This window comes from Vipera berus (assembly GCF_964194415.1).
Source record: "Vipera berus genome assembly, chromosome: Z".
NCBI lineage: Eukaryota > Metazoa > Chordata > Lepidosauria > Squamata > Viperidae > Vipera > Vipera berus.
This window is the reverse complement of record NC_138205.1, coordinates 1,681,468-1,696,296: the sequence shown is the minus strand read 5'-3', so window position 1 is coordinate 1,696,296 and position 14,829 is coordinate 1,681,468. Positions and strand designations below refer to the sequence as shown.

Genomic DNA, 14,829 nt, shown 5'->3' with positions numbered 1-14,829 from the left:
AATCTGTGTTTTTATGCCTGTGTTTATATTTTTATTGTGTTGTGGTAAACTGTCCAGGGTTACTTCTTCGGAGAAGGGCGGGATATAAATGGAATTAAAATACTTAGATGATAGATAGATTAGATAGACAGATACATAGATAGACAGACAGACAGAAAGATAGATAGATGATAGGTAGATAAATAGATAGATGATTGATAGATAAGAGATAGATGATAGATACATAGATTAGATAAATATAGATAAATAAGAGATAAGATATAGATAGATAGATGATAGATAGATACATAAGATAGATGATAGATAGATTAGATGAATATAGATATAGATAGACAGACACAGACAGACAGACAGACAGACATGATAGATAGACAGACAGACAGACATGATAGATAGATAGATAGATATAGATAGATAGATAGATAGATAGATAGAGACACATAGGTATAGATGGATAGATAGATGATAGATACATAGATTAGATAAATATAGATATAGATAAGAGATAAGATATAGATAGATAGATGATAGATACATAAGATAGATGATAGATTAGATGAATACATAGATAGATAGATAGATAGATAGATAGATAGATAGATAGATAGATAGATAGATAGATAGATAGATAGATAGATAGATAGATAGATAGGAAGGAGGGAGGGAGGGAAGTAAGTAAAGGGGTGTTATTGGGTTTATGATTGACCCTAGCAACTATTATACATATATAGTAACCATTTTATATTGATACTTGTAGCGTTATTATGTAATCATTATTTTGTAGCCAATTGGCTGAGCAGATTATATAAATAGGGAAGAAGGGAAGGAGGCAGGGAGGGAGGGGAAGGAAAGAGGGAGGACAGGAAGAAAGGAAGGAGGGGGAAGAAAGGAGGGTGGGGGAAAGAAGGAAGGAAGGGAAGGAGGGAGGGGAAGGGGGAGGGAGGGAGGGAGGAAGCCACCTTTTGCATTTCCCCTACTTCCCCGTCCCCCGCGGACCCCCGTCCCCGGTCCTGGCACGTCCTCAGTGCGCCTGCGCCGGCTCCACCGCCCCCCGCCCCCCCCCGCGAAGAAGGAAGGGATGCTTGGAACGCGATGAACGAGACGGAGGGGGCGTGGCTTCTCGCCGCAGGCCCCGCCTCCTCGGACTCCTGCAACGTTGGGGCCGCTTCCCCGCCCGCCGTTGCCGCCGAGGGGGCGCCGGGTTGGAGCCCCCTCCCCACACACCCGGGTAAGGAAAGGGCTGGGGTGGGGGGGTTATGCTGCACCTGCTGGGCTTGGGCGGGGGAGGGGGATGTGGTCCATTTTGGGGGGGGGGAACATCGGCTTTGCCTTTGAGGATGCTCAGGGAGGGAGGGGGGGGTCTTAGGAAAAAAAAACCCCAGTCCCAGAAGATCTTCCTTACGTTCCGCTCTGCACCCGTGTCCAGCTTGAAAGGAGCCCTGTGAACCCCCGCTTGTCCCCCCCCCGCTTATCCTTCCCCCCCTCCATTAACCTCCTTGTAAAATACAGGTCGTGGCTTCCCGGATCCTGTGGCGGCGGGGGGGGGGTTGCAGGTGCAAGGGGGGCGAGAGAGAAGCTGGTCCATGCAGCCTTGGGAAGAGAACTTTGCACATCCTCAGAGGCCCTCTTGCCTGTTGATAGGCGGGCCATAGAATGCCCCAGCCTCCCCCCCCCCTTACTCCATTTTTATTCTCTCCCTGGGGGGGACCCCAAAAATCAAGGTGAGTGCCAAGCGCCCCCCTCCCAAATCGTAAAATCTTACAGAAGAGGGTCCCTGAAAGCGGGATTAGGATATCTTTTGCCAGCCTTGGCTGGCATTGGCACCTTCTCCATTTGCTCCCTGCGGGAAATCGTTGCCTGGATTCAAATCACACCAGGAACCCCCTTACGAACCAGGACTGGCAGCAGGGCAGGGTCAGAAAAGTCAAAATGGCTGCCACAAGAATGGGATCAACGCTTTGCCTACCTTTAGATGTACCTGGACAAAACATTGTGGCCGCCATTTTGACTTTTCTGAATGAAGGTAAAAGTGCCAGGTGTGAACCACAGAACGCCACCAAAAAGGGGAAGGAAGGAAGGAAGGTGAGAGAGAGAGAGAGAGAGAAGAAAGAAAGAAAGAAAGAAAGAAAGGAAGGAAGGAAGGAAGGAAGGAAGGAAGGAAGGAAGGAAGGAAGGAAGGAAGGAAGGAAGGAAGGAAGGAAGGAAGGAAGGAAGAGCAAGGGAGGAAGGAAGAGGGAGGAAGGAAGAAAAAGAGAAGGAAAGAGGGACAGAAAGAAAGAATGAGAGAAACAGAGGGAGCAAAAGAGGGAAGGGAGAGAAAAAGAAAGAAGGAAGGAGGGTGGGAGAGGGAGAGGAAAGGGAGGAAGGAAGAAAAAAGGAGTGATGGAGGAAGGAAAGAAGGGGAGAGAGAGAGGAAGAAAGAGAAAAGAAAAGAAAGAGAAAGAAAGAAAGAAAAGAAAGAAAGAAAGAAAGAAAGAAAGAAAGAAAGAAAGAAAGAAAGGAAGGAAGGTGGGAGAGGAAGGAAGGAGGAAGGAAGGAAGAGGGAGGAAGGAAGAAAAAAGGAGTGATGGAGGAAGGAAAGAAGGAGAGAGAGAGAGAGGAAGGAAGAAAGAGAAAAGAAAAGAAAGAAAGAAAGAAAGAAAGAAAGAAAAAAAGAAAGAAAGAAAGAAAGAAAGTGGGAGAGGAAGGAAGGAGGAAGGAATGAAGAGGGAGGAAGAAAGAAAAAAGGAGTGATGGAGGAAGGAAAGAAGGAGAGAGAGAGAGGAAGAAAGAAAGAGAAAAGGAAAGAAAAGAAAGAGAAAAGAAAGAAAAGAAAGAAAGAAAGAAAGAAAGAAAGAAAGAAAGAAAGAAAGAAAGAAGGTGGGAGAGGAAGGAAGAGGGAGGAAGGAAGAAAAAAGGAGTGATGGAGAAAGAAAGGAAGGAAGGAAAGAAAGTAAGGAATCCAGAGGGAGATGAACCCGTTTTTCGATGCAAATCTGACTTTCCCTCATTTTCCCCCCGTTTCTTCTTGCCCCCCCAAGGATCCATGCTGGTCCGGAGGGCCGTTGTCCCGGCCCCCCCAGATGGGGGCTGGGGCTGGGTGGTGGTCCTGGCTGCCTTCCTCCAGTCTGCCTTGGTCTTCGGTGTTTTGCGATCCTTTGGCGTTTTCTTCGTGAAGTTTGTGGATCATTTCCAGGAATTGTCCGGACGGATCTCCTGGATCACCTCCATTGGGATCGCAGTGCAGCAGTTCGCTAGTGAGTGGGGGGGAGGGGGGCAGAAAGGGGGCTTACTAGGGTGGGGGGAATGGCAGGACACAAATGGCATTTATTCAACGGGAGGGGTCTCCAGACTTGGCAGCTTTAAGACTTGTGGACTTCAGCTCCCAGAATTCTGTGTGTTTCTCAGTCCCAGGCTGGGGAATTCTGGGAGTTGAAGCCCACAAGTCTTAAACTTGCCAGGTTTGGAGACTCTTGGCCTCCACTCCAGCACTTCTCAGTGAATTTAAGGTGGATGGACTTCAACTCCCAGAATTCTGTGTGTTTCTCAGTCCCAGGCTGGGGAATTCTGGGAGTTGAAGCCCACAAGTCTTAAACTTGCCAGGTTTGGAGACTCTTGGCCTCCACTCCAGCACTTCTCAGTGAATTTAAGTTGGATGGACTTCAACTCCCAGAATTCTGTGCGTTTCTTAGTCTTACGCTAGGGAATTCTGGGAGTTGAAGTCCACACAAGCAGCTAAGCTTGAGAAACTACAGGGGCGTTCAATGGCCTGAAAATCTCGACTTACGACCTCAGTCGGGGACCAGAACTTCCATCGCTAAGCAAGGCAATTGTTCAGTGACTCGATTTTACGACCGTTTTTACCACGGTGGCTAACTGAATCACCGCCGTTGTTAAGTGAAACACGCAGATGTTAAGCGGGTCTGGTGTTCCCCCATTGACCTTGCTGGTTGGACGGTCGCAAAAGGGGATCACGGGACACACGCACACACCCCGGGACACTGCGACCATCGTAAATAGGAGCCAGTTGGCAAGTGTCGCAGTTTTGATCGTGTGACTACGAGGATGCTGCAATGGTCACAAGTGTGAAAAACGGCCAAACAGGAAGTCATTTTCCCCTATGCCGTTGTAACTCACAATGGTCACTAAACAAACGGTTAGTAAGTCGAGGATGACCTGTAGTTGCGCTCATCAAGGAATAGTGAGTTGTGTAACAGTTAATGTAGTAACCAGGTTTATTTATCGTTCTTTTCAGGTCCGGTGGGAACTGCCCTGAGTTCCCACTATGGGGCTCGGCCTGTGATCATGGTGGGGGGGTTTCTCTCCGGCCTGGGTCTCCTGTTGGCATCGTTTGCTACCCAGCTGGTGCACTTATATCTCAGCATTGGGCTCCTTTCAGGTACGTAATGAGCTACGCAGCGCGCTCTCCTCGTTGTCCCGGTTTTGCCCTGAAATTCTCCTGCCCTTCAAAATCGCAAATTCTTTGGCAGAGACACCGTCTCTAAGTGAGACCCTTTTCGCTGCAGATGCCTGTTTCTTAACTTTGGCAGCTTCAGGATGGGTAGACTTCAACTCCCAGAATTGCCTGGCACAAATGCATATATATATATATGTAAATTATTCAAATTGCTAATAAAGAATTTAGGGAGCAAGGTGTATTCAAAAGACTTGACAAATACTTCACACACACACACACACACACACACACATATATATATATATATATATATATACTGCTCAAAAAAATAAAGGGATCACTTAAACAACACAATGTACTGTATTTAATAGTAGGATGACTTATCTTGTGTTCCCTTTATTTTTTTGAGCAGTATATATATATATACACCGATTGTGGTCTGTTTACTCTCTTAAAATCCCTTCCTCTGCAATCTCTCTGGTCTAGGAGGTAAGAGAAAAAAAACCCTCAGGCACGGCTGGCTGGGGAATTCTGGGAGTCGAAGTCCACCCATCTTAAAGCATGGCATCTGGGGAATTCTGCTCTGCTGTAGAAGACCTCTTGACTTTCAGCAAAAGCTCAATCCGGCTCTGATTTTGTTGCAGGTTTCGGCTGGGCCTTGGTCTTCACGCCTTCCGTGGCCTCCGTGGCTCGCTACTTCAAGAGGCGCCGCACCCTGGCTACCAGTTTGGCCCTCACCGGCGTCTGCATCTCCTCCTTCGCCTTCTCGCCTCTCTTCCAATTCCTGGTGGACGCCTACGCCTGGAGGGGTGGCCTCATGATCGTGGCTGGCATGTCCTTCAACCTGGTGGTCTGCGGCGCCCTGATCCGGCCCCTGACTCTGAAGGAGGACCTGTCTGGCGAAAAGCTGACGGGACCGTGCCGTAAGACCATCTCCAATCTCTTCGGCCTGCACCTCCTTTCCCACTGCTCGTTCATGCGGTATGTGGTGGCCATCACATTGGTCAACACAGGCTATTTTATCCCGTACGTCCACCTGGTGGCCCGGGCACAAGAGCTGGACTTTGACACGTACCAGGCGGCTTTTCTCATGTCTCTTGCGGCCGTGGCGGACCTTTGCGGTCGCCTCTTCTCCGGCTGGCTGGGCAGCTGCAGGTCACCACGGCTGATGCACCTGCTGGTGGCCTGCACCTCCCTGACCGGCGTCTCCTTGCTGCTGATCGCCTGGGGCCGCACCTACCCGCTCTTGGTGGCCATCAGCCTTGGCTACGGGTTCTTCTCCGGAGCCCTGACGCCCGTGGTCTTCTCCATCGTTCCGGAGATCGTGGGCATCGAGAACATCTTCAGTGCCATGGGGCTGCTTCAGATGATAGAAAGCGTCGGGGGGCTCTTGGGGTCCCCCCTGTCTGGTGAGTAACACAGAGGTCACCCACCTTTCTTGGTTGAGGGACCAGAGGGAAATGGAGGGGGCAGCAGGCGCACGACGCAAATGGGATACTAGCCCTGCCCTGTTCTTGTGCGGCGCGGCCCCCCGTTTTTACCCCCCGTGAGGCGTCACGTTTTTGTGCCCCAAGGCACGGCAGCATCTCGTTTTCACACCCCGAGGTGCGGTGTCCCATTTTTGTGCCCCGCGGTGCGGAAGAAACCCATTTTCACACCATGAGGTGCGGTGTCCCACTTTTGTGCCTCGCAGCACGACGTCATCCTATTTTTGCACCCTGTGGCTGTGGGACTAGCGTGAATGGGTGTGTGTGTGTGTGTGTGTGTGTGTGTGTGTGTCCATATTTGCATGCACTGACCAGCCCGTCAAAACGGCCCGGTGGCCAGTAGGCCACAGCCTATTGATAGTGGGCCACGGCTCACAGGTTGTGGACCCCTGGAGTAACGATATTGTAGCTGCTCTTCCAAACTCGTTCGTCTGGTTGCTGCGGCCCTGCGGGTATCCAGGTCAAAGGAGAATGCAGATTTTATCCTGTTCAGATGTCTCTGGGATCGGGATGTTTTGGGACAGCGCTAGAGGAATTCTCCAGTGTTGTATTGGAAGTCATGGGATACGGAGGTGGTAGGTCCTTACCCCCAGTGTCAGATCCCATGTCACATCACGGTTTGTTTCAATCCATCAGAATAGAGTTGGAAGGGACCTCGGAGATCCTCTAGTCCAGCCCCCTGCTCATGCAGGAGACCCATCTCAAGACAAGGGGCTGCCCAGTCTCTTCTTAAAGACCTCCAGTGATGGAGCATCCACGAGTTCTTGTGGCAAGCCGTTCCACTGGTGAATTGTTCTCACCGTCAGGAAATTCCTCCTTAGTTCCAAGTTGGTTTTTCCTTAACTCCAAGTTGCTTCTCGCCTTGATTAGTTTCCATCCGTCGCTTCTTGTCCTTTGGAGAATAGGTGGAAATCCCCCGCCCGCTTCTTTGGAAGACTGTTATGTCACACACAAACACACACCCACACACACTCCTCCTTTTCTCTAGACTGGCCAAACTCAATTCCTGCAACCGTTCTTCGTGCGTTTTAGCCTCCGGGCCTTCAATCCTCTGACTTGCTCTTCTTTGTACTTTTCCCAAAGTCTAAAGGTCTTTTTTTGTTTTTTTTTCATAACATGGTGACCAAAACTGGATGCAGGATCCCAGGTGTGGGGACGTCCAGGTTGGCTGGTCCTCTGATTGACACCGTTCATCCTGAGATGGCTCCTGGCACAGGTTCATTCTTTCGCCGTCTTCTTCCAGGTTGGCTGAGAGACCTCACTGGCAACTACACGGCTTCCTTCCTCGCCGCCGGCTCCTTCCTCTTGGCCGGTAGCCTCGTCCTGTTGACGGTGCCCAGCTTCTCCACCTGCCTGACCCAGCCGGCTTGGCAAGAGGCCCGGCTTGGCAAAGAGGCCGGGGATGGCAGCCACTCGACGTCGGAGGCCCCGACTCCCGAAAAGTACCTCTCTTGTCCTGGCGGGACCTTGGCCGAGCAGACCCCCATGAAGAGCTGAGCGGCAGCCGGAGTCCAAAGGTGGACGTGGATCAAGAGCAGGAGATCTTTGGACTCTGCGGACCCGAGCAGATGTGTGCCGTTGAATGTGTAAATGTGCGTGCAAGAATGCGGAGGGGTGTGTGTGTGTGTGTGTGTGTGTGTGTGTGACTCACTGCAGCTGCGTGAGGCCAGCTCTTTAACTACTGATTTATTTGCCAGTGCCTTAAACCGGGGATCTGATCTCCAAACGTGGCCCCTTTCAGGCTTGTGGACTTCAACTCCCAGAATTCCCTATCCCGAGACCGAGAAACACATGGAATTCTGGGAGTTGAAGCCCGCAAGTCTTGAAAGGGGCCAGGTTTGGAGAGCCCTGCCTTAAACCTCTTTGCCAGCCAAAGAGCGGGTTTTTAGGAAAGTCGAACCCGGAACGCTGAAGCGGTGCCCTCTGTTTATCCAGGCAACCTTGTGGGTGCAGGTTCACAGTGCCAATCCTGATGGACTCCCTAGCCCCTCCTCCACAGCCTTGGGATGAGATGCCCCTTACCTTGTTACCAGCTTTCTCTTTAAGATCAGAGGATCCTGATTCAATTGGATCTCCCCTTGATTGTGTTGGGGGGGGACAGCACGGGGGAGGGGACTATGAGGGTTGGGGTCCAACCAGAGTAAGACACCCCCCACCCCCAAACTGCCTTGGCCAACAGTGGACATATTCCTGCGATTGGAGAGGTTAAACTTCAGCCGGGATGGCCAAATCACTCAGCCATAAACCTGCCTCAGCCCCCTTGGTTGCTGTCCCTCTCAGTAATGGGGGACAGACTCGGTTTGGGTACAACCTACCCCACGGGGGTTTCCCCTTAATTCCCTCTTCCCAAATAGCTTCCCTGCCCAAACTCCCTGGCAGAAATTCCCCTGTAGAAATTCGCTAGCAGAAATTCCCCTGCGCAAATTCCCTTGCAGAAATTCCCTTGCGCAAATTCAAATTGCCTTGCAGAAATTTGCTTGCAGAAATTCCCCTGTGCAAATTCGCTTGCAGAAATTCCCTTGCAGAAATTCCCTTGCCCAAATTCAAATTGCCTTGCAGAAATTTGCTTGCAGAAATTCCCCTGTGCAAATTCGCTTGCAGAAATTCTTTTGCACAAATTCAAATTCCCGTGCAGAAATTTCCTTGCAGAAATTCCCTTGCGCAAATTCAAATTGCCTTGCAGAAATTTGCTTGCAGAAATTCCCCTGTGCAAATTCGCTTGCAGAAATTCTTTTGCACAAATTCAAATTCCCATGCAGAAATTCGCTTGCAGAAATTCCCTTGCCCAAATTCAAATTGCCTTGCAGAAGTTCCTTTGCCCAAATTCAAATCCCCTTGCAGAAATTTGCTTGCGGAAATTCCCCTGCGCAAATTCCCTCGCAGAAATCCTTTTGCACCAATTCAAATTCCCGTGCAGAAAATTCGCTTGCAGAAATTCCTTTGCCCAAATTCAAATTCCCGTGCAGAAAAATCCCCTGCACAAATTCTTTTGCACAAATTCGCTTGCCGAAATTCCCTTTGCAGAAATTCCCCTGTTCTTCCTTAAATATTCTCCTTGAGAGCAGAGAGCCTCAATTGAGGCTGTCGGCAGGGAATCAAAACAGTCAAGATGGCCTCCACGTGGGCGGCCATTTTGACTTGTTTGACCTCCCTGCAGCTACCTCTTACACTCTTTCCCCCAGCTGCCCTGTCGGCTGCTTCCCCCTTCCTGTCAGATTGACGGGGGCTCTGCGGTGGGCGGCTTCTCGAAGGGGAAGGGGGGGCGTTCATTTGGGGGAACGGCCTCTGCTCAGGTATTCGGAGACCCGCCCTGCCTATGCAAACCTCTTGGGGGTGGCGTGCGGCTCCCCCTCGAGTTGTGGACTTGTGCAAAATGCACCCCTTCTCTTGTGCATCTTGCAGGGGACCCTCGGATGCCCCCCACCCATCTCCCCACCATCCATGGGGGATCGTGGCACCGAATTCTGCGCCAAGGCTTAGCAAAGGAAAAGAAAGATGGAGCTGCAAGCGTCAGCTGTTGCAATCTGGGTGCATTTGATTGCCTGGCCCATAATCCCCAGCCGGTACATCTAGGCTGCACCGGCTGGGGGCGATGTGGAATATAGTCCGATGTGGGATGGGTGAAGCCATAGAGAAAACGAACAGTTTAGTCCGGTTTTTCTCAACCTCGGCAAGTTTTAAGATGGGTGGACTTCAACTCCCAGAATTCCCCAGCCGGCCTGGCTGGGGAATTCTGGGAGTTGAAGTCCACCCATCTTAAAACTTGCCGAGGTTGAGAAACACACCTTTCTTTACCTGCCTTGTGTCGGTGTGAATTTAGCGGAAACATCCCCTTTGAAGACAACGTCTGCAAGTTTTTTTGTTTTTTTAAAAAAATTAATTTAACGTTTTATAAAAAATCTCGGAATAAAATGACTAGCGGAATCGGTGTGAAATCGGTTTGCGCGGGTGGTTATTTTGAGAGCCGGTTGTGGTTCAAACACTGGAGGTTTTTAAGAAGAGACTGGAGGGCCCTTTGTCTGAAATGGTATAGGGTTTCCTGCCTGAGCAGGGGGTTGGACTAGATGACCTCCAAGGTCCCTTCCAACATTATTATTATTAATATTATAAATTAGAATGCAAAATTTGAGAAGCAAGAGAGATATTTTATTTATCAAGGAATCGCTCCGTCCGGAGACCGACCAATGAAAGCCACATCTTCGATCCTGGGAAAACCCAAGTTCTGGATTCAAATCTTCGGATCGGCTAAATTACACGCCTAGTAAGATTTTTGGGGATGCTGGGCCGCCCAAATGCACCCCCCAAAACCAGAGGGGAAACGCTTGTGGCCTTTAGCAGCCAAGGGGGGTTGACTGTTCCTAGTGACTGTTTTAACTCTGGTCACTAAACAAACCGTTGTTAAGTGAAGCTCAACCTCTGTTTTATTTGAAGTAGTCCACATTCAACAGCGTGTGGTGAAAATCTGCATTTTCACTGCCAGGAGAGTCCTGACACCAAATTCTTCAGAAAACTCCTGACTCTGCCAGTTGCAAAGTCCTGTGCGTTTCTCAGCTCCCGTTTTTTGTGACCTTTGGCTGGATAAGGAATTCTCTAAACTCAGCGCATTTTCCTGACCTTTGAAATGGGCTAATCAACGTAGCGCTCTTGCTAGGGGGTACAAGCAGTCCTCTGTTTACGACTGATCATTTAGTGACTGTATTCTATTCTGTCCCCTTATTTCTATTCTATTCTATTCTGTATATTATTATTCTATTCTATTTCTATTCTATTCTATTCTATAATCTGTATTCTATTCTATTCTATTCTATTCTATTCTATTCTATTCTATTCCTATTCCTATTCCTATTCTGTATTTTATTATTCTATTTCTATTCTTATTTCTATTCTATTCTATTCTATTCTATTCTATTCTATTCTATTCTATTCTATTCTATTCTATTCTATTCTATTCTATTCCTATTCCTATTCCTATTCCTATTCTGTATTTTATTATTCTATTTCTATTCTTATTTCTATTCTATTCTATTCTATTCTATTCTATTCTATTCTATTATTCTATTCTATTCTATTCTATTCTATTCTATTCTATTCTATTCTATTCTATTCTATTCTTCTATTCTATTCTATTCTATTCTATTCTATTCTATTCTATTCTATTCTATTCTATTCTATTCCTATTCCTATTCTGTATTTTATTATTCTATTTCTATTCTTATTTCTATTCTATTCTATTCTATTCTATTCTATTATTCTATTCTATTCTATTCTATTCTATTCTATTCTATTCTATTCTATTCTATTCTATTCTATTCTATTCCATTCCATTCCTATTCCTATTCCTATTCTGTATTTTATTATTCTATTTCTATTCTTATTTCTATTCTATTCTATTCTATTCTATTCTATTCTATTCTATTCTATTCTATTCTATTCTATTCTATTCTATTCTATTCTATCCTATTCTATTCTGTATATTATTATTCTATTCTATTTCTATTCTATTCTATTCTATTCTATTCTGTATTTTATTATTCTATTTCTATTCTTATTTCTATTCTATTCTATTCTATAATCTGTATTCTATTCTATTCTATTCTATTATTCTATTCTATTCTATTCTATTCTATTCTTCTATTCTATTCTATTCTATTCCTATTCCTATTCTGTATTTTATTATTCTATTTCTATTCTTATTTCTATTCTATTCTATTCTATTCTATTCTATTCTATTCTATTCTATTCTATTCTATTCTTCTATTCTATTCTATTCTATTCTATTCTATTCTATTCTATTCCTATTCCTATTCCTATTCTGTATTTTATTATTCTATTTCTATTCTTATTTCTATTCTATTCTATTCTATTCTATTCTATTCTATTCTATTCTATTCTGTATTTTATTATTCTTTCTATTCTTATTTCTATTCTATTTTGTTCTATTTGTATTCTATTCTATATATTATTCTATTCTATTTCTATTCTTATTTGTATTCTATTCTTTATTCTATTCTGTATATTATTATTCTATTCTATTTCTATTCTTTATTCTATTCTATTCTATTCTATTCTATTCTATTCTATTCTATTCTATTCCTATTCTATTCTATTCTATTCTATTCTATTCTATATTCTGTTCTATTCTAATTTCTATTCTATTCTATCTATTCTATATTCTTTCTATTCTATTCTATTCTATATTCTGTTCTATTTTATTTTCTATTCTAATTTCTATTCTATTCTATTCTATTCTATTCTATTTCTATTCTTATTTCTATTCTATTCTATTCTATTCTATTCTATTCTATTCTATTCCTATTCCTATTCTGTATTTTATTATTCTATTTCTATTCTTATTTCTATTCTATTCTATTCTATTCTATTCTATTCTATTCTATTCTATTCTGTATATTATTATTCTATTCTATTTCTATTCTATTCTATTCTATTCTGTATTTTATTATTCTATTTCTATTCTTATTTCTATTCTATTCTATTCTATTCTATTCTATTCTATTCTATTCTATTCTATTCTATTCTATATTTTCTTTATTCTATTCTATTATTCTATTCTATTCTATTCTTCTATTCTATTCTATTCTATTCTATTCTATTCTATTCCTATTCCTATTCTGTAGTTTATTATTCTATTTCTATACTTATTTCTATTCTATTCTATTCTATTCTATTCTATTCTATTCTATTCTATTCTATTCTATTCTATTCTGTATATTATTATTCTATTCTATTTCCATTCTATTCTATTCTATTCTGTATTTTATTATTCTATTTCTATTCTTATTTCTATTCTATTCTATTCTATAATCTGTATTCTATTCTATTCTATTCTATTCTATTCTATTCTTCTATTCTATTCTATTCTATTCTATTCTATTCTATTCTATTCCTATTCTGTATTTTATTATTCTATTTCTATTCTTATTTCTATTCTATTCTATTCTATTCTATTCTATTCTATTCTATTCTATTCTATTCTATTCTATTCTATTATTCTATTCTATTCTATTCTTCTATTCTATTCTATTCTATTCTATTCTATTCTATTCTATTCTATTCTATTCTATTCTATTCTATTCTATTCCTATTCCTATTCTGTATTTTATTATTCTATTTCTATTCTTATTTCTATTCTATTCTATTCTATTCTATTCTATTCTATTCTATTCTATTCTATTCTATTCTATTCTATTCTATTCTATTCTGTATTTTATTATTCTTTCTATTCTTATTTCTATTCTATTTTGTTCTATTTGTATTCTATTCTATATATTATTCTATTCTATTTCTATTCTTATTTCTATTCTATTCTTTATTCTATTCTGTATATTATTATTCTATTCTATTTCTATTCTCTATTCTATTCTATTCTATTCTATTCTATTCTATTCTATTCTATTCTATTCTATTCTATTCTATTCTATTCTATTCTATTCTATTCTATTCTATTCCTATTCTATTCTATTCTATTCTATATTCTGTTCTATTCTAATTTCTATTCTATTCTATCTATTCTATATTCTTTCTATTCTATTCTATTCTATTCTATTCTATTCTATTCTATTCTATTCTATTCTATTCTATTCTATTCTATTCTATTCTATTCTATTCTATTCTATTCTATTCCTTATTTCTAATTCTGTTCTGTTCTGTTCTGTTCTGTTCTAGAGTCTCCTGCTCGAGCAGGGGGCTGGACTAGAAGACCTCCAAGGTCCCTTCCAGTTTCTATTCTATTCCGTAACCACAACTCGGCCCAACATTTTTGTTGGTAAGCGAGTTAGCGCGGTTAAGTGAATTTGGCCCCGTTTTACGGCCTTTCCTGCCGCACGGTTAAGTGAATCACTGCCGTTGTTAAACGAGTCACACAGTCGTTAAATGAACCCGGCTTCCCCCCATTGAATTCGCTGGTTGCAAAAGGAGGATCGTGTGACCACCCCTGGGGACGCCGCAAGCGTCATAAATACGAGTCAGTGGACAAGCGTCTGAATTTTGATCACGTGACCCGCAGGGATGCGGCAGCCTTCGTTAAGTGTGAAAGTCCCTGTTGTAACTTTGAACGGTCACTAAACGAAGTGTTGTAAGACGAGGACCCATCAACCTTATTCAAAGGCGAAGAGGAGACGTGAAGAAATGAAATTGGGAGTGGTGGGGGGCTGCAAAGGGTTTTCCCAAATTCTGCCCGGTTTTTCCCCAGATTAAAGTTTCTCTCCCTCTTGGAAGATCTGTCTAAACCGGATTAATTTTATTTGCTCGGATGTTCCCGCCAATATAAAAACTTTAACGCTCACTTCCGGCTCAATGGGAAGCGGGGGGGGGGGCGGGGGGCGGTGTCAGCTGCCCAGCAGACCGTCTTTATCCTTTTTAAAAATATTTGGTGATTTCCCCCCATCCCCCAGTGTAAAACTCCCAAATGCACAGGTAGTCCTCGACTTACGACCATTCCATTAGTGACCGTTCGAAGTTACAACGGCACTGAAAAACACGGCTTTTTCACCGTTACGACCGTCGCAGCCTCCCTACAGTCACACCATCCCCGTTCAGGCGTTCAGAAACTGACTCCTACTTATGACGGTCACTGCGTCCCAAGACCACGTGATTTCCCCCTTTTGTGACCCTCGGGCCAGAAAAAGCCAACGGGAGAAGCCAGGTTCGTTAAACAACCCGGGTTTGCTCACTGAGCAACTGCCACTGTTCACTTGACAGTGGCCAGAAAGGTCGTTAAAGGGGGAAAATGTCTCACTTAGCGACCCCCCCAAAATTGGGCAACATTGTGGTCGTAAGGCCGGGACTACCTGCGATCAGTCAGGTGGATGATCCGATTGGCCACCGTCATGGGCGGGCTCCATGACGGCCGTAACTTGAGGACTAGCAACAGTGATGGTCAACGGTTTCTGGATCATCCTGCAAAGGCAGAGCCTGCTGTGGCCCAAA

The 14,829-nt window shown here is 44.0% G+C and overlaps 1 protein-coding gene across 2 annotated transcripts; it reads left to right on the top strand.

Annotated features, from left to right (window-relative positions):
• Positions 1-1,593: 1,593 nt before the first annotated feature.
• Positions 1,594-8,015, top strand: LOC308676951 (monocarboxylate transporter 13-like). Of its 2 annotated transcripts, XM_081343027.1 has the most exons (5): positions 1,594-2,508; positions 2,592-3,236; positions 4,235-4,378; positions 5,041-5,805; positions 7,127-8,015. In XM_081343027.1, the coding sequence occupies exons 2-5, from the start codon at positions 2,903-2,905 to the stop codon at positions 7,378-7,380; spliced, it is 1,497 nt and encodes a 498-aa protein (XP_081199153.1). In that variant the 5' UTR covers positions 1,594-2,508; positions 2,592-2,902; the 3' UTR covers positions 7,381-8,015. The 2 variants fall into 2 exon arrangements, with proteins under 2 accessions (XP_081199153.1, XP_081199152.1); XM_081343026.1 differs by having other exon boundaries at positions 1,594-3,236.
• The last annotated feature ends 6,814 nt before the right edge of the window (positions 8,016-14,829 follow it).

What these genes read in the sequence shown, in the direction of transcription:
- LOC308676951 (XM_081343027.1), top strand. Translation starts at nt 2,903, where the DNA reads ATGGAGAAAGAAAGGAAGGAAGGAAAGAAAGTAAGGAATCCAGAGGGA. An exon ending in CGCAGTGCAGCAGTTCGCTA is followed by an intron (nt 3,237 to 4,234) that starts GTGAGTGGGGGG and finishes CGTTCTTTTCAG; the next exon opens with GTCCGGTGGGAACTGCCCTG. An exon ending in CAGCATTGGGCTCCTTTCAG is followed by an intron (nt 4,379 to 5,040) that starts GTACGTAATGAG and finishes ATTTTGTTGCAG; the next exon opens with GTTTCGGCTGGGCCTTGGTC.